At 41.4% G+C, this 27,307-nt stretch overlaps 1 protein-coding gene across 1 annotated transcript in view; it reads left to right on the top strand.

Moving 5' to 3' along the window:
* SOS2 (SOS Ras/Rho guanine nucleotide exchange factor 2) overlaps positions 1 to 23,358 on the top strand; it is a 75,593-nt gene extending 52,235 nt beyond the window's left edge. Inside the window, exons 8-23 of the mRNA XM_063440397.1 lie at positions 3,485 to 3,583; positions 4,622 to 4,749; positions 5,627 to 6,282; positions 6,752 to 6,833; positions 7,586 to 7,708; positions 7,966 to 8,069; positions 9,388 to 9,610; positions 11,072 to 11,191; positions 12,095 to 12,257; positions 13,306 to 13,423; positions 14,394 to 14,566; positions 17,990 to 18,106; positions 19,531 to 19,792; positions 21,028 to 21,069; positions 21,265 to 21,374; positions 22,531 to 23,358. Of these exons, the coding sequence (XP_063296467.1) occupies positions 3,485 to 3,583; positions 4,622 to 4,749; positions 5,627 to 6,282; positions 6,752 to 6,833; positions 7,586 to 7,708; positions 7,966 to 8,069; positions 9,388 to 9,610; positions 11,072 to 11,191; positions 12,095 to 12,257; positions 13,306 to 13,423; positions 14,394 to 14,566; positions 17,990 to 18,106; positions 19,531 to 19,792; positions 21,028 to 21,069; positions 21,265 to 21,374; positions 22,531 to 23,040 (3,030 nt within the window). The 3' untranslated portion in view covers positions 23,041 to 23,358. The remainder of the gene's footprint in view (positions 1 to 3,484; positions 3,584 to 4,621; positions 4,750 to 5,626; positions 6,283 to 6,751; positions 6,834 to 7,585; positions 7,709 to 7,965; positions 8,070 to 9,387; positions 9,611 to 11,071; positions 11,192 to 12,094; positions 12,258 to 13,305; positions 13,424 to 14,393; positions 14,567 to 17,989; positions 18,107 to 19,530; positions 19,793 to 21,027; positions 21,070 to 21,264; positions 21,375 to 22,530) is intronic.
* The last annotated feature ends 3,949 nt before the right edge of the window (positions 23,359 to 27,307 follow it).

Here is a 27,307-nt window from a genome sequence, read left to right as displayed (position 1 = left end):
TAAAAATCTGTGTTCCCTAAAAATGTCTAGCCCCAGTGTGTGGCATCGAGAGATTGGGAGGGAATTCTGGTAATTTGTTAAACGATAAAAAAACATAATTATATGATATTTAATAATTGTCTGATGGCTGCTGTATAATGCATCTTATTCAGTGGTGTATTTTGAATTTGTGCTGCCCTAGGCACGACTAAATTCGGGCACCCCCAAAATCTAAATTTGACCCCCCAATTCGTGTCAAGGTCACTTTTTTGACTGACACACATGCCCTCATTGATACTTGCACTGATATACACTCATTGACAGATACAGTCATTGGCACACACATACAGTCATTGGCACACACTGTTTTTTTTTTTTTTTTTTTTTAATTCTTTATTTTGTTGTGCTTAGGTTTCAAACAAGCACTTTGCTGCCATTTCAGTGGTAACAAGCTTATACATATGTATACAGATAATGTTAAACGAAATAAGACATGGCATAAGGTTAAAAGCACATTTTCAGATAAGGCGTAACAGGAATGGGTAACAGTGAAAATTAGTCACAGTGGGGTTGGTCTAGCTGTGTGTGGTAGTCGGTTAAGTAGTCTGTGTGATACGTTGTAGTCTAGTATGGGACTAGCTGTATGTGGTACGGCTTGCATGCTGGGCAGTCTGTGTGGGTTACAGGCCCTACAGTAGCTTCTGTCAGCAGTGTAAGAAATGTGATAGGTTCTAGCGTGTTAGGGCTTTGGATGGTGTCGTGGTGGTGCGCTCTGCCTCGGCATGGGGACAAGACACCCCTGACCATGGGGGGGTGGTGGGGGGGGGGGGGGGGGGGGGGGGAGGGGGTTGTGTTTGTTGGACTATGTGTCCAGTTGGGTGCTTTTAAGGCAACCAGTCTTAGTGGTAGTATAACTCAAGTAGCATCAGCGGAGTAATCCGTCCTACAGGTAATGATATAGTAACTTAAAATAAAAGGCATAATAAACATAATAAAACATAAAGTCCATCGTAAGTAAATCTTAGTGTTTTATCAACCGGTTAGTGCCCCCAGTTCACTTGTTCCCGGGGTATCAGGAGAGGCGGTCATGCGTTCCGTGCGTTCTCCTTGGTGTTTCGGGGTCTGGTGCTGCAAGCCGAGGGTTTTCAAAAATTTGGATGATTCCTCAGGCGATGAGAGGACGTGTGTTGTCCCTGCGCGGGTGACTTCCATAGACCCTCCTGCTCCCCACTTGTAGGCTATGCCTGCGGCACGTAGCTGTGTTGCTGTTGGGCCGTATGATTTGCGCCACAGTAGTGTTGCCCTAGATAAGTCCTGATAGAAGGTTAGCTCTGTGCCTTCAAAGGGCAGTGGCGTTCGGTTTTTAAGCGCTGCCATAATATGGAGCTTGTCCTGAACCGTGACGCACCTTAAGATGACGTCTCGTGCTGCCGGTGTTTTCAGATGAGTGTATGTCGGGAGCCGGTAGATGCCGTCTGTGGCGATTTTCTTTGCAGCTGCGTGGGGGAGTATGCTGGCTAGAAGACACCTTACGTAATGAGGCAGTTCTTCTGCAGTGATTGCATTTGGAATTCCCCTGATTTTGATGTGCATTCTCCTTTGTCGGTCTTCTATGGTCGCCATTTTAAGTGCCATAAGTTTTTGGTGATGCTGTATAGTGAGGACTTGTTCATCTAGTGTTGTCAGGTGTGTTTTAACCTCCCCTACTTCTTGCTCTGTGGTAGTTACCCTATCTGTAACCAGTTGTACCTCTGTCTTGAGGAGGGCAGTGTCAGCTGCTAAAAGCTTGTGGATGTCAGCAAGCAGGAGTTTAAGGTCCCCCTTAGTGGCTGGTGCTGCATCTTCAGGGGATTCAGGCTGCTGTACCTGCGCTGGCCGTGTAGCCTGGGGGGGTCTCCTGTCCCCTCCGCTTCTGGTGGGGAGCGTGAGCTGGCTCCTGTTCTCCGCCCGCGGGCATGGGAGCGGGGCGCGATGGCGCCGGGCGTTGCAGCAGCGCGCCGATATCCCCTCCATCAGGTGCTGTTTTTTGGGATCTGCGTCCCATTGCAGGTATGAGCGCTGGCGTTTCAGTGGGTGAGGGGGGTGGTGGAGGTCCTACCCTCTCTGCTCGCGGCCGGAACAGAGATTCCTCCAGGTCCCGGATCACCGGCGAGGTGTAGGCCCCGGTTTTGCGTTTCCGCTTGGGGAGCTTGTGGGGCTGCAAAAAAGGCATCTGCTGGTGCCTCTTGCCTTGCTGGTTCCGATTATGTGGGTTGTAGGGCTGGATGGGTGCCCGTTTCGCGGATTTTTCCTGGATTAAGTTGTAGGTTCGGGAGAGATGGAAAATGGCGTCTGGTGCCGTGTGCTAGCAGGCTCCGCCGGCACACACTGTTTAACCAACACACACTTTCACTGACAGACGCACACACTCTCAGATACACATACAATGACATACACACACTGACACACAGGCCCACCCATTCTCACTGAAAGACACACACACTTTCACTCACTCACACACTGACAGATACACTCACTCATTCACAGTAAGGTGGACAGCCCCAGAACACAAGGCAAGCAAGGCATTTGTCGTCTCTCTCTCTCTGTATCAATGATTTTATTAATAGCCATTGGCCAATGTTTTAACCTATTTAATGCAAGGAGCTTGGCAAATTTCATTTGCATAACACATTGTTTAGAGTTGGTCAGTAATGAGTATATTGTGTAAAATGCATAACTACAATAAAATGATTTGAGCAAAAATGTAACCCATTTGAGGAGCTTATAATCCATGAGGTTTTAGTTTAAAATGTAGGCTCTGTTTTAAACCCGTATTCATTGATCCAGAAATTGTGGAGAATTTACAAGTAAATTACACATTTTAGGCTAATTTGTTTTGAAAACGTAACCACTTCTGTTATTTTTTTTGCCTAAAATTGGCGATTACGGTAATTAGAATTTTCTACAGTTAACGGTTTAGAGAATACACACCTTGACCTTGATCTTGATCCTTTATGATATGTCTATACAATTTGGAACCGTGTATTATGGGAAAATAATGCCACAGAAGGGTTCTGTAGGCATCTCTAAACCACAAGACAGAAATATATTGAGATAACCACAAGGTTATTTTCCTCTAATGCAAGCTTTGCAGTTTTTTTTTATTGTTGGGATCGTGTAAATGCATTGTTGGTGTCAGTATGTAATGTTCGTGTAATGTAGGGGTTAATGGTTAGAGTTAATGTACGGATAAATTATTTAGAGTAGTGTATGTAGAATATGTATGTTAGTATAGTTAGAATCTGCTGCCACTATATAATGGAGAGTGAGTGTGTGTAATGGTGAGTGTGTGTGTGTGTGTTTTTTTTATTTTTTTATTTAGCATCCGCATATTCTGTTGAGCTGTAAGAGATTGGAAACATAAGCAGGAGACCTATTTTAAGTATTTCTAATATGTGTAATCTCGTAAGATATATTGACCATAGGAGGATGTGATCCAATACATTTTGTTTTTTGCTTCCCTCAGTCCATTTCCGAAGGGTTTAAGGAAGCCGTGCGCTATGTTCTTCCACGCCTAATGCTGGTCCCCGTTTACCATTGCCTGCATTACTTTGAATTATTAGAGGTAAGGGCTGTCCTGATATAATGATTAGTAATACACAGCAGTTAAAAAAGTAGATTTGTAGCACACTTTTTATTTTTTGTCAATCTTTATTTTTGCAGTGTGTGAGTAACATAAACAAAGCTCGTATCGCCACAACAGCATGTACAAGCTAAAACGTGAATACAGTACTATGGCATGCAAGAATGGCACCATTTTTTGTAGCACACTTTTTAGATGCTCAATTGTAATGTGTGTTGTTGATTGAAAATGTTGGTAGTTGCAGTTGAACAAGAGTGCCACAATGCTCCTAGAATCCAAGTTAAAGGAACACTCCAGGCACTCAGGCCACTTCTGCCCATTGGAGTGGTCTGGGTGCCAACTCCCACTACCCTTAACCCTGCAAGTGTAATAAATGCGTTTTTTTTTTTTTTATAAACTGCAACAATTACCTTGCAGGGTTAACTCCACCTCTAGTGGCTGTCTACTAGACAGCCACCAAAGGGCACTTCCTGTTTCATAGCACAGAAAACCTGTGCTAGAGCGTCGCTGGACATCCTCACGCTGTGTGAGGACCTCCAGCATCGCTCAATTCCCCATAGGAAAGCATTGAAAAGCATTTTCAATGCTTTCCTATGGAGAGCTCTAATGCGCAAACGCATTAGGTCTCCACGGCCGGCGGGCGGGATCAGTCTCGCCCACCGGCCGACGTAATGAAGAGGAGGAGCGGCGGCGACCCGAAACCACTGCCAAGGGACATCGGCGGGGGTCTCAGGTAAGTGACTGAAGGGGTTTTCACCCCTTCAGCAACCGGGGATTGAGAGGTGGGAGGGAGAGGGGACCGGCAGTGCCAGAAAACCTGGAGAGTCCCTTTAAAGGTCCAGGTCACATACGGTACTAGAATTGAAAATCTCTGTATCATGCAATACATAAAGTTGTCTGCTTTGTGAAGCCTGGAGTATATATATGTATTTGTAATCCACTGGAAGTGGTAAAATTTTAAACCATGTTTGTTTTTATCAGAAGTACTTTTTATTGTATCTTTTTGTTTGGCATAATTAGCAGTTACAGGAGTGCAGTCAAGACCAGGAGGACAGAGAGTGTTTGAAGCAAGCCATCACTGCCCTCCTAAATTTACGATGCAGCATGGAACGTATTTACAATAAACACTCACCGCGTCGCAGACCTGGGTAAGTGTTTTAACACACTATACTTTCAGTGTATAAGTTATATAAAAAGACACAGTGGGTCAGCGCTAAATAACAAGAGGTGGAGTAAGATAAGACAGCAACCCTAAGTAGGGGATCCCTCTCAACCCTTCAAAATCACATACAGAAAAAGGGAAACAAATAGAGAAGGGCTGCACCACAGAAAATAGTACTTAAAATCTTGTCCCAGTAGTGCAAGATATATCACATATAAAATGTATTGAAAGTAAATGCAGCAGTGGTTTCTGGGTTCTTTGTACTTGGGGGATGTGGAAGGTCTGGGTCTCTTCAGTCTCCATATGTGGAAAGAGGAAAGACAGAGCGACCTAACAGTGCAATATGTCAGGGCTTGACGGACAACATAAAGGAAGTAAAAATATTGCACTCACATGTAAAAGAGCTATGACCAGCTTTAGTATATATCTCATACAGTGGTATAATCCCCACTTATGGCATATGATGATGGTCTTTCACAGCAGATGATTATCTAGGTACTCAGAAAAGAAGAAAGAGCCACAAATTGTTTTTATTGTAAAGAACCCTTTCCTGTGCTATAGGTGAAATCTCATTTCTTTATGTTTAAACAGTGACCTTTTTTCATTTGGACCTTCCTATTAATGGACAGATTACAAGAGAGCTGTTTTTTCTGTCTCTGTATATATTTGTATTATATTATGTCAGAACATTTTCTAGGCAGACCGTTATATATTATACTAATCTAGACCAGAGATTTTCTGTTGGTTGACACAGAGTAAAGATAATTTCAATTCAGTTGATGTTTGGCACCCTAAATGGAATGGTCCACTACTCTGAAAATACAACACATTGCTATCTATATTTATACAAATTATTTTTCCAGAGAACACACCTGGCGTCTGTACAACCGTCAAATACGCAGCAAGCATATGGCGATTAAAAAAATGATAGAAATCCAGAAGAATATTGATGGCTGGGAAGGCAAAGACATTGGGCAATGCTGTAATGAATTCATCATGGAAGGTTCATTGAAAAGGGTTGGAGCCAAGCACGAACGGCATATTTTTCTTTTTGATGGGCTGATGATTAGTTGCAAGACGAATCATGGACAGTCCCGAATACCCAGTTACAACACTGCAGAGTATCGACTAAAGGAGAAGTTCATTATGAGGAAGGTTCATATCAATGATAGAGAAGACACGTGCGATTGCAAGCATGCCTTTGAGTTGCTCTCCAAAGACGAGAACAGTATTGTGTTTGCCGCCAAAACAGCAGATGAGAAGACCAATTGGATGGCTGCTTTGATCTCCTTGCAGTATCGGAGCACACTAGACCGGATGCTGGATTCGGTGCTGATCCAGGAAGAAAATAAGCAGCCTTTACGGTTGCCAAGTCCAGATGCTTATCGGTTTGTAGAAGAAGATTCTGAAGAAAACATTGTTTTTGAAGACAATGTGCAAAGTAGATGTGGGATTCCTATTATCAAAGGTGGAACTGTAGTCAAGCTAATCGAGAGACTTACCTATCATATGTATGCAGGTATGTTAGCTTATTCAGACATTAGTGCGTTTACTAAATTAGTTTTTTCACAAATGTGCTGTTACTGAATAGAGTGTTTTCTGTTTTTTTTGTTTGTTTTTTACACTTGAAATTTTTTATTAGTTTTTAAATGTCGAAGGAGAAATAAGAGTGAAGGAGCGTAGATGAAGAGAGAGGCAATGTGTTTTTTATTTTTTTAGGGTTAGGAATAGTTATTGCCCAGCAGAATGCTGAGTCTGTAATTTGCCGGAGTTCTTGATGAACCACTTTTGAGACGGGTAACCATTCTTCTTCCACTTTGTACACAATTGCCGTGGAATTCTTATTGTTTCATCACTCCACAGCCAAACGTCAACAACAGTAAAAGACCAAATAAAAAAAATACATTTTAGGGCCTTAGTTTCCATATTTTAAAATGGCCCTTCACTTTGCACCTCTAGAACTCACTTTAACTTTCTTTTCCTTGCAGATCCTAACTTTGTGCGCACGTTCTTGACCACGTATCGCTCGTTTTGTAAGCCACAAGAATTACTCAGCCTCCTGATTGAAAGGTGAGCACATGCTCTAGCCATTTACTGATCATCTATAGTAGTAAGCTCCTCTTTATCTAAGATGTAAAGAGACAGAAAACAGCTTGCAAATTATATAAGAATAACATTTATTAAGACTTCTAATGACACTGAAGCTAACATTGAGCCCCTCCATTTACTGCTTAACTTTCTCATACCATGTGTTATCTACATGCATTTTCATGAGGAATTATTTTATTTGTAGCTGTCACATTTGCTGCTTCCTATCAGTGAGGTGAAGTTAAGTGCACCTCAAAATTGATTTTTAATAAACATTAAAATAATCTCAGTGTCTTAGAACGTAAGGGTAGGTGTTGATGGTTCCAGGAGAAAATGGTGGGGTGTTTCCGGTTCAGGAGCACAGAGGGAGATGTTGCAGGGTCTGTGAGGGTAGGTTGGGTGTTGCACTTCCTTAAACTGTCTTTCTTCCTTTCTTGTAGTACGCCAAAAAAATCAGGTTTTTATTTCTCCCCTTCCCCTGTTAATTTTGCTCTTACATTTGCTAAATAAGAAGACAGATGAGTAATCGTGAAATACTTTTTAATTGTAAGTACTTTTTATAATGACTCAAAAGCTGCTTATATATCACAGAAGACTCAACAACTGTGCCAATGGCTGTTACGTTTGTTAGAAAGAAAGACACACATTTCAATCTTTCTTTTTGGTGTGTATGTTTGGCAATGTCTGGTCATCATGGTTGGTTTTCGTGCAGTTACCTTCTGCTCTTCATTTAGGTTTGAAATCCCAGATCCGGAGCCAACCGAAGCAGACAGAATGGCAATCGAGAAGGGGGAACAGCCAATGGCCACAAACCTAAAAAAATTTCGCAAAGAATATGTTCAGCCTGTGCAACTCAGGTCAGTTAAAATGATTGATATCTTGAAGCCAAATCACAGCAGAAACATCAAAATGGTGATCTGCCTTAAACATAATGTAACCCAAGATAGAAAAGTTAATCAAAATATATGAACAACAAATGTGTGTCTTGAATCACCATAACCACTACTACTTCTTGTATTGGTTAAGGTGCCAAGGCAAATATAGCACATACTTCATCCCTGTTACAAAACCAGTTGTAGAAATAAGGTGTCTGAATATCAGTAATTTTTTTCAGGGTATTAAATGTTTTTCGGCACTGGGTTGAACATCACTTCTATGATTTTGAAAGGGATATTGAGCTGCTTGAACGATTGGAAACATTTATCTCCAGTGTTAGAGGTAAGACTATATTTATGTTTATTTTATGACCCACCATAACACATTTCTGCAGAATTTAAATTCCATCAGGTTTATTTACGAAAGTAAGAATTCAGGGTGAAGTCAAATTTGCTGAATATCAAGCATAAGCTGACTTAGAGAAGGTTTCCACCTCAATTATTTATACCTTGAATATGATCTTAAATTTGAAATTCACTTTGAATTCTCACTCTATATCTGTTTGCACTAACCTCCTCATGTCTCTCGTTTCATAGCTTCTTTGTTCCCCTATATTTTGTTTACTGTACTGTAAGATCTGATTGAAAATAAAACATTTTTCCCATGAAGCTACAGGCACTATAACCATTTTAGCTCCTTTAACAGGTTATAGTGCCTGGAGTCCCTTGGCGCTGCCATTCCATTCTGCGCTAAACCATTTCCATGCAATTTTAACAATGAATTCGAGTCACTGGCCACCCACAGCCCAGCCCCCATTGGAGTTATGGCAAAGGCAGCGATTACACTCTTCCTTAGTCATACCCATAGCATGCAATGGGCAGCTGTGATAGGCTGAATGTTGTCAGCTGACACTCTCAGCCAGTCACTGCCACCTATTGATGCTCAGGCTTAAAGGACCACTATAGTGCCAGGAAAACAAACTCCTTTTCCTGGCACTATAGGGTCTTTAGGTCCCTTCCCACCCTCAGGGTCCCACTCTTGCTGGGCTGAAGGGGTTAAACTCTAACCTTTCTCCCTCGGCGCTGGGAAACTCTCCTCCCTCTTCCGACGTCATCCGCCGCATGCGCGCGCGTATTCAGACAGTCCATAGGAAAGCATTTCTGAATACTTTCCTATGGACGTCCAGCGTCTTCTCACTGTGATTTTCACAGTGAGAAGCGCAGAAGCGCCTCTAGTGGCTGTCAATGAGTGGCTGGATTAACCCTTTTGTAAACATAGCAGTTTCTCTGAAACTATGTTTTCAGCTGCAGGGTTAACCCTAGATGGGTCTGGGTGCCTATAGTGGTCCTTTAACACTTCCTCATTAGCCCAAGGAGCACTCAGTGAAAAGGTAGGCTGGGGACTATATTGTTTAGCGTTATACATTGAAACAATTTGACCCTGAATGGAAGAACAGCGCCAGGGGACTTCAGTGAGATGAAGCAGTTACAGTGCCATAGAGTGTCCCTTTTAAGTTGAAGTTGTTTTGGTGATAAGAGTTTTTTGTTTTTTTTTTAATAGTCTTTCTCTAGCCACCAGATCTGAGTACAAGCCAATGTTGTATTATTATTGCTTATTATTTTTTTAGAAAACATAAAACTTATTTTTTCTCCACTTTTAGGAAAAACCATGAAGAAATGGGTAGAATCTATAGCAAAAATTATCAGACGGAAAAAGCAAGCTCAGGCAAATGGAGTGAGCCACAATATCACATTTGAGAGCCCCCCTCCTCCTATAGAATGGCACATTAGCAGATCGGGACACTTTGAAACTTTTGACCTAATGACGCTGCATCCAATAGAAATCGCACGGCAGCTGACCCTGATTGAGTCTGATTTGTACAGGTAGTTGCCTTTTACATTCTCAATGTGCTTTAAAAAGCGGATAGGGATTCCACATGTGTTACATTTGTGTGATGATCTAGCAGGCAATGTGTTTAGGGAAAGAGGTTGCTATAATGATTTCCTGTTTTTTGTTTTTTTTGTGCAAAATTAAATGTTATTTTATAAAATATTACTATTGTATTTCTATTTTGCACTATAATGCAACATTTTGAAAACCACTCCTGCATTGTATTGATCATTAATCTGTGCATCAATTTTATATGTAAAACGGAACAAATGATGCCTGGCTAACCTAGATTACCAAAAAAAAAACACCAAAATTACCCCAAAATCACACTCCAGATCAGTTATAAAAAGCTTACATACTTCACACAATAAACAGGTTGATTCTCATAGGACTGCAGTCCTGATATACACAAAGCCATATGCCAATATATAGAGATACTGCAAATGGACAAAATAGGGGTCAATGAGGAAGTCTTGATTTGAAATGCACATTGTCCGGGGATGTTTTTGTGAGATGATGTGAATCTTTTATATTAAGCTATGTGCTGCAATAAATAGGTGTGTTGTTGTACACCACCATTTGTTCTCCCATTCAGTTTATAGTAGTATTAGGAATCGTGACTGCTGATGGCCATCCATTAAAATACATCTTGAACCAGACTGCTAAGAGTTTATGTTCAACTCCTGTATTCCATTGTTGTCTGTCTGTTGTATCTCTATATATTGGTGTATATAACCCAGGTTTCCAATATACACATTCTAAATCATTATGCAGTTCACACACTGTATTCCCTTATATGTGCCCAGTGGAGTGCTAGGAGGTAGATGACTCAGTTGCAGAAATCCCTGGTTTCCATTTGTCTCTTCCATTATTATCTCAGGCTTTCCTTTTCATACATAGCATATTCTGTGTCACACCAGTCAATATCAAAGAAGTCTGCAAAATGCTACATCAGTACTAGGGATACACCAATAGTCCAGGTTTAGGCATTAATCGTTCTGTTCTTATATGGCACTGGCAAAACTTGAGGCTTTGATGTGCCTTGAGGGATTGGGTTGTGAGCTACTGCACTACCCATATTCCAACAAGGCAGGACCTCATGACCTGCAGTCGACCGAGGCAGCAAAGTGCTACCCAGCATGTAATTCAGCAGGGCAGCAGAGTGCCAAACCACGCAAAACTCTACAAGGCAGCAAAACACTGCGCCCCCTGTAGTCCAACAAGGTAGCAGGGTGCTGCTCCATCTGTTTCCATATTTGCAGGAATAAAACATTCCAGTTGTGCTTGCTAATTAGTGGCGATAACATTGTCTGTACATGACACTTAACTTTGCAGTTTTTTCTTCTTCCTCTCTTTAGTAGTAGAATAGAATGTTTCACGTGTTCATTGTGTGGTCTATATCTCCAGAGAGTACATTTTACAGTTTATGTAATATGTATTTTGTCATTTTACAGGGCTGTCCAACCATCAGAACTCGTGGGCAGCGTGTGGACGAAGGAAGACAAGGAAATCAACTCGCCTAACTTACTAAAGATGATCCGACACACGACAAATCTGACACTGTGGTTTGAAAAGTATGATATAATTCTTTTTTTTTTTCTCTCCCTAATTTAATGGTTAATATAGCAAAGGAGGTGTATTTGGGATGGAACTTAGAATCATGTATGATCTCTCCTGTTCTCCTTTCAGAGATGTTTAAGACTGAGGATAAGCCTTTGTGATTCACAGCTTTTTTTTTTTTTTTTTTGTTCTTCCATTAGCTCAAGTCTCACTACTTTTCAATTATCTTTTATTCTAAATGTTGCTCACAAAATATCTTAGATCAAAACTTGTACAAGCCTTAAAGGGACACTCCAGGCACCCAGACCACTTCTGCTCATTGGAGTGGTCTGGGTGCCAACTCCCACTACCCTTAACCCTGCAAGTGTAATTATTGCAGTTTTTTTTTAAACTGCAATAATTACCTTGCAGGGTTAAGTCCTCCCCTAGTGGCTGTCTATTAGACAGCCACTAGAGGGAACTTCCTGCTTCATAGCACAGGTTTTCTGTGCTAGAGCGTCGCTGGACGTCCTCACGCTGTGTGAGGACCTCCAGCGTCGCTCTATTCACCATAGGGAAGCATTGAAATTCATTTTCAATGCTTTCCTATGGGGTGCGCTAATGCATTGCCGCGCATGCGCATTAGGTCTCCTCGGCCGGCGAGATCAGTCTCGCCCACCGGCCGACGTAAGCAGAAGGAGGAGCGGCGGGGGAGGAGGAAGCAGCGACGTGGGACCTGTCGCTGCCTCTGGTAAGTCACTGAGGGGGTTTTCACCTCTTCAGCAACTGGGGATTGGGGGGTGGGAGGGAGAGGGACCCTCCAGTGCCAGGAAAACTGATCGTTTTCCTGGCACTGGAGTTTCCCTTTAAGGTAACAGCTTACATAACACAATGAATGGTTTAAAGATGTCTGTTGATTTGTTTTTTCATGTTTTCAGGTGTCTTGTGGAAACAGAGAATTTTGATGAGAGGGTGGCCGTTTTCAGCCGGATCATTGAAATCCTCCAGGTCTTCCAAGACTTGAACAATTTTAACGGCGTGCTGGAAATTGTTAGCGCAGTGAATTCTGTCCCAGTGTACAGGCTGGATCACACTTTTGAGGTTAATCTTATTTTCTTCTTCACCCTGGATAAAACACACAGGAATAAAGCTCTACACAACATACAACATTATGTAGAAGCTCTAGTTACGCACATTTGCAAATTATATTGTTTTATCTTTGGGTTTCACAAATGTATGGAAAATAATTTTGGAGAGATGGGGTAATGGTTATACTTATACTATTAAAGGGACAGTATAGTCACCCGAACAAATACAGCTTATTGCATTTGTTCTGGTGAGTATAATAATTGCCTTCAGGCTTTTTGCAGTACACACTGTCTTTTCAGAGAAAAAAAAATGGCTTATCCTAAGGTGGCTGCAAGAGGTGCTTCCTGGGGCCGTGCTGCACAGTGTGACAGCACTGACATTCAGTGACTCATCCTCTGCATGGAGACATTGAACTTTCCTCATAGAGATGCATTGATTCAATGGATCTCTATGAGGAGATGCTGATTGGACAGGGCTGTGTTTGGCTTGTGCTGGCTCTGCCCCTGATCTGACACTTTGACAGTGTCAGCCAATCCAATTTGAAAGCCTTGTGATTGGCTTTTGTTCAACACTTCTGGTTATGTCAGTCAAGCAGGCAGATCAGGGGCAGAGCCAGCAGCAGCAGACAGGAATAAAAGTAAGATTTCAGAATGCGCATGCGCATTCAAACCCGCCCATAGGAAAGCATAACTCAGTGCTTTACTATGGTGGTCTTTTTTAATGCTGGAGGTCCGTTAGGACGTCCAGCGTCAAATAAATGCGATTTACTCGGTGTAAATTGCGGAAGCGCTGGATTAACCTTGCAGTGTTAACATGTTTTCAGCTGCAGGGTTAAAACAAGGGGGACCTGGCACCCAGACCACTTCATTGAGCTAAAGTGGTCTGGGTGCCTCTAGTGGTTCTTTAAGATTAAGGGTAATAATAAATGTTTTACTCACATTGATAGGTGTCCACATGTAGCATATATGTGCGTATATGGACAATCCACTAGGTGCTGTAATTGTATGTTCTTGTAAACATATGCCTGCAAATGGTAATTGACTGTTTGGGCTTTCCTTAGGCATTACAAGAGAGGAAGAGAAAAATACTGGATGAAGCTGTGGAACTCAGTCAGGATCACTTTAAAAAGTATTTGGCAAAACTTAAGTCAATCAATCCACCTTGTGTGCCTTTTTTTGGTAAGTGGAATTTTCTTATAGTGACGTAAATATGGTCGGTAGTAGCTATAGGTTAGTTCTCTGTTAATGATAAATTTTAGGTAATTTAACTGCTACCTGTCCAAAAACCAGGCAAAGTTCTTACCTTGTGAGAAGCCCCTACTGAACATGCCTTTTGTGTATTAAATCTTATCTTGGTTCGATGACTCGGTATTTAGACTCTTTGAAAGTTCCTGAGCACCATGTTTGTTTTAACAATAGAAGAATATTTCAATTGGACCTACCACTTGGAGGGTCTCTACAGTTTATGATTCAACCGTTGGATAGTGGTACCTAGAAAAAAATGGAGGAAGAGATTTACTCAATTAAAATACTTTGTCAATCGGTATCTCCACTTTTATTAAAACTTTTTTTTTTTTTAAACAAACATTTTCCTGGCATGCCAGGAGCCACTTGTAACGCGTATATTTTTTCAAGTGCAGAAGAGTACGATACTGCGGTTTGTGAAAGCTAGAGACCACATGGTCCTCCAAAGATGATCTTGCTCACGTACATACAGATGCTTTTTTCCATCAGCCATCATTCATGACAGCTGATGGGAATGGTCAAGCCATGCCAGTCTCAAAGGAATTAATACTCTAATTGTGTCCTTTCCTTATACATGTATCTTTCCATTATGTGGAATCTAAATTTAAACTCCATTTTCAGGCAGTATTTTTGTCTTTATAATAAGTGAAGTGCCAGGATGGCTTTAAATGTTAAGGTTTTAAACATTCCTTAGCTGTCATTTTAATTTTCTCAAGAATATAAGTCCATACATGTATGGGAGAGGGGGCGCAAAATGACTTGCACCTGCCCTGTAGCCATACCATGTGGCAGTGGGTTTAAAGTTACACATACCTGTACATGGGAGTGTAAACAGTAATTAATATACTTATCATAGTTAGTGTCATCCATGCGTTTCACTTTATTTGCTATTTCTCTGTTTTAGGGATATATTTGACAAACATTCTCAAGACGGAAGAAGGGAATCCAGACTTTCTAAAGAGACATGGGAAAGATCTCATTAACTTTAGTAAACGGAGGAAAGTAGCCGAAATCACAGGTGAAATTCAGCAGTACCAAAACCAGCCTTACTGTTTACGGGTGGAGCCGGAAATCAGGGTAAACATTTCATGATATTGGGTCTTCAAAGTTTCATTTTACTTGTTGTGCTCTTTCTCTTTAGTCCCCCTACTATTGTATAAGAAAATAATAGGCTGGATCTAGGAAAAATATAGGTTTATGTTAAGTATAAATGAGCCCATTGGATGTCCTATAGGACATCCTGTCCTGCTAAATCATACCAGGAGCTGCTATTGTTTCACCCTTGTAACAGATGGCAATGTTTCAATCTGTGTTGATCTACATCAAGATTGTCACATGCAGGCATAGTATAAGTCAGGTGTTGAGGACTGCCTTCATATTAAGGGCTTTTAGTTGTTTTTTTTTTTTTTTTTTTACTTAAAGGGACATGCATCATTTTGAGACAACTGTCTCATTGAAATGCTTACGCTTTGAAGCATGAGACTGCTGCCTTGCTCTGCAAGATGAAAAAAAACAAGTAAATATTATATATATATATATATATATATATATATATATATATATAATATATATAACAAAGAATAACAAGAAAAGGGGGGCGGGGCCTGACTGCAGAAGGGAGCAGACGCATGTCGCCGATGCTCCCGCACATCAACTTGCCTAAAGCCGATTTTTGATTACCGGAGGCAGTAAACTGGACTCCCGGTGCTCCCAAGCGTTAAGGGACATCGGGACCAACATGTCACACCACGCAAGTGGCTCCAAGCTCCGGACCCGACCCATACAGGTTTGCGGCCTACAAGCATGGCCGCTCCCCCACTGCCGACTCACACGGCGAGGCACAGCTGGAAACCCCGTTCCCCCCCCTATGGACCGGCGGGGGTTATCCCGGTCCCCACCGAAGCGATGCACAGGGTTACACGGAAGGCATCTGCCAAGCCGGGCTTGGGCCCCGGACGTTCCGGGCCTAGCAACACTGCAGAAGCCCCATGCCTCATGGCTCCTGTACCCGCACAAGCCACGAGCCTGGATTTAATCTTTCAGCAATTTCTAGAAAAACTGGACAGACTCTTTACATCTCCCCATGTGCCCAACGTAGGTACAGCGAGTGGGAAGGGGAATCAGGGGCGGAACGGGCCTCCTATGGGCACTACTTACCCTTCAGCGTTACAGCCAAGCACCGACCGCCATCCCGGGCCAGGGGTCACCAGGAGGCTAACTCCTCGGCATCGGCCACATCGCCGGAAGCCTAACCGCCGCTGGCGGCGACGAACCACCGAGGCTCCCCGACGCGCCCTCACAGGGAAGAACTCGACCTCTCATGGCACCCGAGTTCGTGGATCCAGGCTGCAGACCCCACACGGAGCCTGGGGCCAAGGGGAGACCCGAACGCCCTCACACCCCTCCCGCACTCAACGAACACAGCCCCTTGTCGGCAGCAGACATGAACGGAGGTTTTCGCCAGGATCTGTCGGAGAGGGCAACTCACCAAGGCAGCAACCCGACCTCGATGTCTGGCCTATCCATCCAGCACTCAGAGCTGGCATAGGCTGAGCAAACCGAACTGTCTAGGACTTAAGCATACCCGGTGCCCGACTACCAGCTTAGAACACAATAGGACTGGCGATGCTCTGATTGCCACTGCTAACATGCATACTTCACTGATGTCAGACATTTCCGTTTAGACTTTGTTTTATGTTGGACGTTTAAAATGTTGAGATAGGACATGCAACAATCCTTAGTTTAACCGTATAACTATTTTAAAGAACTACTGGGCCTTCCTAGCTGCCATGTTAGCTTGGACGGCACAACGACCTAGGGAAATGCAGTCGACAATAGTTTGCGTTCACTCTATAGCGACACTGTGGTTTATAGATTCCGTGTACACATCTTGAAATAGTTCTCAGCTAGCATGTACTGATGTTACTGTCTCTAACACGTTTATTGTTTTCAGCTGGAATAAGTTGTAAATATGTGAAGCGTCCCTTAATGTGACTACCCCCTTCGCCTGGCCAGCCAGTTCATGTTCAAGATAGGAAAGTCGTATGCTCAGTACAGTGTAAAACACTTAGATTCCTGTACATTAATGATCGTATTAAGCCTGTATGACCTACCTCTTACTAACATAGGATTACTAGCCTGTTATGTTCTAAGTCTTACTACACAATCTATGGTTCAGCCTGTCTCTTTAAATCTTTAAATGGGAAAAAACGCAACTGTTTCATCTGTCATGGCATTACATGCGTAGCTGATCTAGCACTGTTAAGCAACAAGTACCTTTATTATTATTTTATTTTTATTTTATTAACCAAGCTTGTATTAATCTGTTTACATGACGTTTCTAAAAACAAAAAATATGGCAGTCTTTCTTAGAGGTGTATTGTTCACTATCTTGTTATCGTCAACTCGTGTTACCTCACAATGCCTCCTCTTTCTTTTCTGTACCCCATATCGCATATGCCATAATAAAAGAAATATTTACAAAAAAAAGAATAACAAGAAACCGGTAAATATATATATATATTTACCGGTTTCTTGTTATTCTTTCCATGCCCACTGCAGGTGGTGTACTGATTTAACCAATGTCCTATCCATTCATACACTGAAAAATGCGTTGGGCAAGCCTGTTTTCGGTGTCGGTGTCTGATCAGTGATGCCAAGCACATCCTATAAAATATTACCTTACAGGGTTGTGGAATATGTAGTAAAACACTTTGCAACAGTTCTTTTTATCACATAGTATAAAGAGAACTGATGCCTAAGCTATTAGCAGTTTCCGTTGGCTTTCAGTCTGGTCCTGGCACAGTTTTATGACTTTAGCTGAAATCCATTTTTGCATGACTGCCACTTTTGCACTTGACCATGGCATAGGTGGAGATTTGTACAGCATGTGCATGCCATGCTAATAACGAAATGGGCAGCGGAGTTTGTGTAGCTTTGTGATCAAAGGCACTGTGAGTAAGGAGACACGTAGGACACAAAGAACAGAGGTCATTATGGTGCTTGAAGTGTTTCCATTCACAGTTTACAGAATAAATCTGCTGCATAGAACAGTGCTTGGTAAGAAACACAGGGTTATTTACTAAAGCCAGACTTGTCAGGAATTAAAAGGGATTTTACAATTTAAGGCCAAAATAGCTACACAGGAAAAATTCTCCAAGTCAGCTCATATTCCAATTCAGCTTCTCTGGCCTTAAATTTGAGAATTTATTTGAAGTCCCAACAGTTATCACTTTAGTGAATAACCTTGACAAAGTTAATTTGCAAATTAATGTGATTAATTATAGAACAGTCTGTATTCTATTCAGGTAAAAAAGGTGAAAGATCCCAATTTGAGGCATAATGAAATGCTATTGACCTTGTTATTATGGGTAATGTTTTAAACAATATATATATATTTGTTTTTGTTCATTCTCGATTTTAATATAACACATTACTTGTCTATTTCTTGTCTAGTTTGAGTAAAAATAATGTTCCTTTTTGTTTTTCTTTGTTTGTTAGAGGTTCTTTGAGAATCTAAACCCAATGGGGAACACAGCAGAGAAAGATTTCACAGACTATTTATTTAATAAGTCACAGGAAATAGAGCCACGAAACTGCAAACAGCCTCCCAAATTTGTGAGTTCTTTTATTTTGAATATTCGTAAAGTTACAACAACAAATAACTGCTAAAAAGCCAGTCACCTGGTTACTAAGATTGGTGGAGTTGTATTTCTTAATGGACGTGCTTGAATAGTCTACTTAAAGAGACACTATAGTCACCAAAACAACTTTAGCTTAAAGGACCATTATAGGCACCCAGACCACTTCAGCTTAATGAAGTGGTCTGGGTGCCAGGTCCATCTAGGGTTAACCCTGCCTGCTGTTCAGAGAAACTGCTATGTTTACATATGGGTTACATATGGGTTAATGCTTTCCTATGGAATGACTGTGTGCGCGTGGCTCTTGCCGCGTATGTGCATTCAGCCGATGACGTCCGAAGGAGGAGGAGAGTCCCCAGCGCCGAGGGAGCCCGGCGCCAGAGAAAGGTAATATTTTAACCCCTTCCTCCCCCTTCAGCCTGGCGGGTGGGGGGGACCTATTAATACAATAGTGCCAGGAAAACAAGTTTGTTTTCCTGGCACTATAGTGGTCCTTTAATAAAGGTTTGGTGTACAGATCATGCCCATGCAGTCTCACAGCTAATTTCTTTGCCATTTAGTAGTTAAATCACTTTGTTTATACAGCCCTAGTCACACCTCTCTTACACATCCTTCCTAAATACTTCCTGTAAAGAGACATCTAATGTTTACACTTCCTTTATTGCAAATACTGTTTAGTTAAGTGGTATGCCCTGTTCTGTTAATAGCATGCTAGACCCTGCAGAAGCTTCCTGTATGTAATTAAATTTCAATTTGCAGAGCAGAAGATAAAAACGTTTAAAGTAAGTTACACCTGATGTCTGCATAGACAGAAAAACAGTGATTTAACTCCTAAATGGCAGAGAATTGAGTAGTGATACTTCAGAGGCATGATCTATACACTAAAACTACTTCATTAAGCCAAGTTGTTTTGGTGACTATAGTGTCCTTTTAGGGAGACTGTTAATTCTTGTAAGTTGAAAATTAAATGTGTAAACTGAAGGCGGAATTAGTCATGTTAGGAATATAGCTGAGCTGGAGAACTTGTCCATCTAGACAAATTCGGTCTAGATTTGGCAAATTCAGTTTCCTGTTTAGTGTTTTTTTTTTTTTTAAATTAGCAATTTGCAAATTGTGTTAGTTTGTGTGGTGTTGGAATCGTGGTGTTTGTAATTGTTTGTGTGTTTTCTATTATTGCATAGTAATTTCTCTAGTTACCCATTAATGTCATTCTAAGCAGCCTTTAAATATGTTCTCTGTCCAATTGTTACTGTATCACAATGTAAGATTGTGGAGCTGTATTGCATTAAAAGCGTTATATAAAATATATCTATCACAATCATAGCTACATTTAGATGGGACAGAGACAACATTTTTATTTATTTTTTTCTCTCTCTCTCTTTTTTATTTTCTTTCTTTTAGCCAAGGAAAACCACTTATTCCTTAAAGTCTCCTGGTATTAGACCCAATAGTGGGAGACATTTATCCTCCTCTGGTACACTGCGGGGTCATCCAATGCCTCTGGAAAGAGAACCTTATAAGATCAGCTTCAGCAGGATTACGGAATCGGAGCATGAATCAACGACCTCCCCACCAATGTCTCCCAACACCCCTTCCACCCCGCCTGCATCCGCCTCTTCTGATCTTAGCGTCTTCTTAGAATTAGACCTTGGCAGTTCATACGGTATGTGGCCTGTGCATTCTCCCAACACGTATTCAGCTGCATTCAGAGAGCTGCTCACTGTCTCTGTTGGAAGAAGCCTAAGCCTTATTTCCTTATTGCGCAAATCATTAGTTCAATCATTTTGATAAGTCTGGTACTAAAACATTAGTCATTTGTCTGGCTGTGAAACCAGGTTTCTGTGTTTGCTGATTAGTATCATGTATTTATTGGAAACAGAAGGTTGCTAAAAGGTGTGTTCTTTGGGAACCATAATCCTTTCATATTTTTTAACTCTAGTTTTTTTTCTCCACTGAACAATATCACTAATATTGGCGTTTCTGTGTTCTTTACTACAAAATGGTTTTTGTAGTGGTTGCATGTTTTAAATGATCTGTTGTGGATCAAAACCACTGCAAGGCAATTATTTCAGAGGTGCTCTTCCTGTTTGGTGTGCACGTGGGGTACCTCTCCCCCTCCAGATACATTGGGGTCTGTCCCTTTTTTTTCTACAAATGTTTTGAAGGTGTGATAGTTACTTGGTAATTTGGGCTTTAACCCCTTAAGGACCAAACTTCTGGAATAAAAGGGAATCATGACATGTCACACATGTCATGTGTCCTTAAGGGGTTAAAGGAGATATAGGTTCACACATGTCTTTTGCGGTCATCAATCCACGGAAAGAAAAACAAAACTATTTATGGTATTATATATATTGATGTACTTACCATTAAAGGGGAATAACAAGCTTTCTTAAGTTCAATAAGGGGATTTTATTTCTCAGAGTATTAACATGCTACAACCTTTGATCTTGAATGTAAACTTGTCTATTCTGACTTTTAAAACCTATTAAAAGGGTCTGCATATTTTTATGAGTAAAATAGCACAAGCCCTCTAAGTAGTAAACTCTATACTCGTACTCTGTATTAGGCCAGTACTTTTACAGAAAACTGTGAAGTATTGGACACTAATTGTTTAACTAGCCAAGCTCAGTATGTCATACAAGGCTTAACTGTTTTTTGTAACAAACTCCTTATTAAATAATACGTCCCCGTCTTCCTATGCCACAGCTCTGACTGACTCACTTTGAAGAGAGTAGAACACCATCCTGAGGGAGCTGAAACATTATGTATCTACATATAAGAATTTAGGACACAAGCATATGACATAATTTCAGATCTTCTTTACACAATGCCCACCTTATCTTTCCGTTAAACATAGTTTTCATTATTTTTACATTCTATTTATTTGTTTTGCAGGTAGCAACAGTATTTTTGCCCCAGTGCTTTTGCCAAATTCTAGTAAGTAAATGCATTATGACTTTGAAACTACTTGTGGTGTTGACGTTGTGGCTCGATTTTGTTTCTACGGACTTATCATTAAGAAACGTTAACTTGGTGTGACATGGTTTTAGGCTATTAAAAGGGACTGATTTTTCAATTTCTGCAAGCTTTCAGATACATGACTGACAGGTTTTTTTCTGTATCCTTTTATAGAGTCTTTTTTCAGTTCTTGTGGGAGTCTGCACAAATTAAGTGAGGAGGTCCTGCTTCCGCCCCCATTGCCTCCACACAGGGAGTTTGATCCAGATACATCCAGCCTCACGGTATGTAGTCTACCATGCCAAAGGTGGCAACACAGACACAGAGTTAAAAGAATACCAGAAGCACCATAATCAATTTTAAGTCCACTGGAGCCATTCCTAATGTAAGTAGTTAAACCATTTTCTAACCGTTTGATTTCTTACCTGGGGTCCGGTAGGTGCTACTCCCTACCCCTTCCCTTTTAGCCTGAGAGCTGGAAGCTCCCTGCCTGAACTAGTCTGGCTCTACAGGGCTGAGAGCAATCAAAGGTATCCAGTGCAGACAAGAAGAGGCTGGAGTAGCACCTGGTGGGACACAGGTAAGAAGTCCAATTGTTCTCAAATGGTTTGACTACTTACAATGAAGGGAGCACTCCTGGTACCATAACCACTACAGGACACTGAAGTGGATATGATACTTTAAGTGGTCCTTTAATTCACATTGGGTTTGATTTCATCCTAACACTCCCAAGATGTAATAAAAATAAAACCAACAATTCTCACCTTAAATCTATTTGTAGACCAAACTCAACCCAACTTAGACGCTGCACCAATATTTGGACAATTCCATATTCAATATAGTTACAATAACTAAAACGTCTACAGGCGTTGAACTTGAAAGAAAGTGGATGCAATAATGCAGTTTAATTAGCTTATTTGATGTCTCAACAACATACCAAAACTTTGATCTTTTTTTTTGGAGAATATTGAATTAGGAGTCCTACTCCACGTTTTAGTCATATAGACATTTTGTGCTCGAGTGTGACCATGCAGAATGGAACCACTCACTGTGTAAATATGTCTGCAAGAGGACACGGCACAAGTGATGCATTCTGGATTTTAACACTCAAAGCACCATACCCTCTGCAGTTCAGAGCTTCTAGTCATCAGTAGTGGAGCTGGGGAGCAGCACCAGGAGGTCCCCAGGTGAGCTTTAGTGGTTATGGTGCTTAGAGTAGTGATTAGTGCCCTGATTTCATGGCAGCTATAATGGACTTAGATTCTTAAGATGACCAACCAGCTGTATGTCCTACAGGCATCGCCTATAATAGCTGCCATGCCAAGGGTCACCATTATCGGCTAGAGGTTGCACCATGGTCCTATTCTTTTGTGTTATGTGCCTTTTCTGTCGAGGGAGATGAGGGCCAACATATTAATGAATTTTTTATCTGTTTATCAGGGAAGTTGCAAGTTAGATGATGATCCTCCAGCCATTCCACCAAGGTTACCTCCACCTCCAAAGATACGGCCTCGAGTTCCTGCTTACACTGGACCTTTAGATGGACTTTTGCAAAGCCCACCCCCACCACCTCCAAGAGACCCACTTCCTGAGACTCCACCACCTGTACCTCAGAGGCCTATAGAACACTTTATAAACTGCCCAATGAATGTGCAGCCCCAACTGTTTGGACGCCTTCACAGGGAACAGGAGTGGTTTCGGGATGCTTGTACAGCCCCAAACTCGCCCAACACTCCTCCCAGCACACCATCTCCCAGAGCACTGCGTCGCTGCTGTGGACTCAGTGCCAGTCACAACAATCTTGCCCACAACCCAGCTCCCCCCATTCCTCGAAGGCAAATCTCTAGCCCCCAGTTACCAAAACTGCCACCAAAGACTTACAAAAGGGAATTGTCCCAGCCTCCTTTGCACAGACTCTCTTTGTTGGAGAATTCCGACACTCCACAATGACTACAGCCACCCTAGTCCTTTACACTGGATAAGGAGAAGCATTTCTTTCTTTCTTTTTGTAATTTATTTGGATTCTAAGGCATTGTACTTTACTTTTTAACCCACACCCGCACAGGGGGTTATACTAAACATTTTTACAGTAAATTGCTACTGATCAAAAAAGCAGAAGCATGAATGAATACCATTGGAGGAGACTGTTTCTGACACACTATGGCCTTTTTTTAACACTACAACAGCGTGTAACTGCCTCAGGTGAAAAGTGTCATTGCCTTGTATTGGATGTTCCAGTTTTTTTTTTTTTGTTTTTTTTTAATATATGTATATATATATATTTTTTGTACTTTTTTTGCACTATAATTTCCAAGTGACAAGTTCCATTGGATATCTGTTGTACTGGAGGAAAAAGTGGCTTTTTTTTTTAATTTTTTTATTTTTAATTTAAGCACTAGTGGCCTTTTCTTTCACAAACCATACCACAGACAAAACATGTCATTGAAAACATTTTAGGGATCTTAATTTTTACCGTCAGCATTCCAGTTAATCTCTACATCGCTGGGGGTGACATTTCTGTAGTCCCAGATGGAGGGGGAGATGGGCAAACATAACTAGTACCTTCCTTCTGTGAACTGGTTCACAACACAAAAGGCCTATGCTTTTTTTTTTTTCTTTCTTCACTCAGAAAATCTAGGGAAGCAGAAAAGTAGACTTGCAAACTAAATGACATGCACTACGTGTTTAATTATTCGCAGTAAAGCACTACCTAAAAAATGAGTCCCGTAAATGGATGTCTACAAACTAGTATTAAGCATGCCTCGTATTCTGATGTGCCTTTGAATTAATTTATTTTTTCTTTTATTTTTTTTTTCCTCTTTTTTTTTTCTTTTTATTTTTCCAAAGCAGGTAAAAGCCAGCATTTGCTTGAACACTTGCCGCCTTTTCTTCTAAGGTCCAAGACTATTTGCCATGATTGTACAGGCCATGTTGTGATTAATTTGTTAAATCTTTGAGCGCTGTATTTGAGGTGATACGTTGTTTTGTCACACATGTGGCATTTGTCTATGGCTCTTAGAAGGTGTAAACAGAGAGTAGTTTCTTGGGGGACCGTAAATATTTGAGAAGAGGTTGAGGAATGGTAGCAACTATTCTTAAGTCTTGCAAGGCCACAAATCAATTACATTTTTCCAAATTTATTAAGAACAAACAGTTCAGTGGTATGTTTAGAGAAAAAAAAAAAATCATTACATTTATATTTCCCATTAACCCTTTTGTGTGCCTATGGCATGTGTCTACCTTTCAGGGGTTAATTTACTGGGGGCAAAATACATTGTAAGTATTTTATTCATCCAGTGGCCTTTAAAGGTGCAATCCTCCTGTTGTCTTTTTTCAATATATACATAAATAAAAATTCTAACAATGACACTGTGTAATATTGCTCTACTAGGAAATGCCTGGACCTAAATAAAGGTTAGCTAAGCGTCATGGGAAATGAATTCAAATATCTACAGCGATAAATTTAGCTATTAAAGACTGCTCCATTGACCTTTACAAAAAAAAATAAATGGCTTTTTTTTTTTTCGTGTGCAAATTGTGATTAACTTATGAAAGATCTCTGCAAGGCAGAGAACAAGTACTTATCCTGCAGGTCCTATTGCAAGGAATGTTAAAGTCTTCAAGGGATGGGTAAAGCATGGTTTTGAACTAATGTTGAAATGAATCCAAGATGAAAGACAAAAAATGTTCAGAATGTGTACAAGCTACTGAATTGTTTCCCTCAACCTATTGGCGATTAAAGATCAAATGGGAATTGTGACCGTCTGCAGTGCTGTATGTATAAGAATCGCAGACTTCTTGCTCCATCAAGATTAATACATTCAAAAACAAAAAGGTACAACATTTAAAAAGTAAATCTGTTTGCAACCAAATACGTTTTTAAAGCATGTCACACTCCTAGATCTGTTCCTTGACTTACTGCAGAGTGTAGGATACATTGGGGTGTATTTGCTAAACACTAATTGTAATGAATTGAAAACCCCAATTGCAAGATGTATTCAAATAGGTGATTTTGAAATTACTCTCAAAGTCTGCAATATTCACAGCATTTAGCCTAACTAGTGTTTAGGAGCATTCCCTCAGTTGGGGCATGAGGCCAACCTATGAAATCAGGTTCAGAGCACACTGAATTGTGCTGGTCACCTGGGAGAGTGTCTAGAAGGATCATTGGTTCCCAAACCAGTCCTCATGTCCCAGCAACAATCCAGGTTTTGTCATCAACTGCATTGGAATAAAAAGGGAAATTGTTGGGGGCCATGAGCACTGGTTTGGGAACCATTGGCCTAGATGATGGCAACAGTCCAACTGTTGCTGGGAGACAAGCTCCTCCGTGTGAGACATTTGATAAATGTGGTTTCTGGGAATTTAAGTGCAACAGCTGGAGAGCCTATATTAGACACATGGAGGAGGCTTGTCCTATAGGATGGACTTGCACTCTGAAACCTCAAGTTCTGCTGCAGGCCTGTAACAAGAGCAATATTTTTTTTTTTTTAATTCTTTGTTTTGTCTTGTGCATAGATTGACAACAGACGTGTAGAGCCACGACAGCTTCCACATGCGTTTCCTTAACATTTCACATCGTGACAGTTTAGACGGCACATTTTTTTTTTTTTATATTATATGAGAGTATCAAACTATTAAACATCGTTTTTATGTTATAACAGGCTAAGCTAGACATGCATAGAACAGTGCTGGTTGCGCTTAAGATATGGAGCAGGCTAGTCGTTTAAATGTATGTCTTTGTAGCGCATTAAAATCAAAAAATAAGAGAAAAATAAATATAAAATTAAGTAAAATGAGGTGTCATCACATTTTTGTTTTGTACAACATGTATATAACAGGCTATGTAGGGTCAGTAGTTTGCGCCAGACATGCTAGGTTAAGTACGCGGTTGACAAAGGCAGTTACGCTTAAGGGTCTGTAGCAATACATTTTGAGGCGGGAAGCGTTTGTACTTAAGGCTATATTACGGTAGTTGTGGTTCTCGCTTTGTTATTCATCAGGATGGGCATGTCATAGAACAGAAAGCAGAGGAGTGACAAAAAGGGAAAGCATTACATGTACATGGTTTTCTCAGTCTAGCTAGGCGTTCATTAAAAACGTGTAGGTGTTAAGCTACTCTGGTAAGCTAGGCAGGCATTTCATGCTAGAAACATTTGTATATTACGCTACTCTGGCGAGCTATGCATACATGTCCTGCTAAGGTTCATCTATATGCTAGATTAAAAGAAAAAACGATTATAAATAGGATGGCGCAAATGAGAGAAGGATCTTAGTACATGCAGCAACCAACAAAAACAAATCCTGGTAAAACGATTTGAACATAAAATAACTTACAGTAGTGATGGTGCGCAACAAAAAATTTGTATTCACTATGGACCTCTTATAGAGAGTGAAAGTAACCCTGTGTACATTTATGTACACAGGGTTACTTTCACTCTCTATAAGAGGTCCATAGTGAATACGAATTTTTTGTTGCGCACCATCACTATATGCTAGATTACTCTTGCAAGCTGAGTATCCTCTATGTCCCTGTCCTGTTGATTGCCTTTACGGTCTGGAGATGTTATATTGTCCAGGTCTGATTACTGGTAGCGTGTGGCACTACCACTGATAAAGAAAATGGAAAACCACTGGAGTCTCGTCGTGTGAGCCCCACAGTCCTCCGGGTTCAATGCGTTCAGGTGGCTATCAGATATCCGCTTACAAGTCTCTCAGGTCTCTGACCTTCGGCTCCCGTTTGCTGCTGTGTCATGTGTGGGAGGTGATAGCGGGGTTCCGGTCAGGTGGAGAGTCCGGTAGGTGCTGTTCAGCCGTAGCTCCGTCGGCTTTTTCTGGGGCCGGCAAGGGAAGTTCCTGTCGGGGTAGTCCGCCCAGGTGTTGCATGGTGGTGCGAGCAGTTTCACTGCCGTGCTCCATGTCCGAGACCCATAAGGACACTGAGAGCCAAGGCCTGGTCCTCCATTCCCCTAGCCGGTTGATGATGTGGTAGAGCAGTTCGGGGGCGCATGCATCAGCCAGCCCGGAGCAGTGATGTACCTTCTCTCTGCCTGTTGTGTGTCGAAGTGCCTGGTACGGAGTGCGGAGCGTCCATTTTGGTTGTGAGGCTCGGGGATCCAAGGGCATGGTGGGTGCCGCGGGGTTGTTTCTTGTGGTTTGGATCCCTCCGGTGGGGGCCTGGATAACCCCCCGGCCCACGGGTTGCTGTGTGGCTGCT

The sequence above is a fragment of the Pelobates fuscus genome, chromosome 13 (assembly GCF_036172605.1).
Source record: "Pelobates fuscus isolate aPelFus1 chromosome 13, aPelFus1.pri, whole genome shotgun sequence".
NCBI classification, from domain to species: domain Eukaryota; kingdom Metazoa; phylum Chordata; class Amphibia; order Anura; family Pelobatidae; genus Pelobates; species Pelobates fuscus.
Note: the sequence above shows the minus strand (reverse complement) of the source record. Positions and strands in the feature narration are given on the sequence as shown.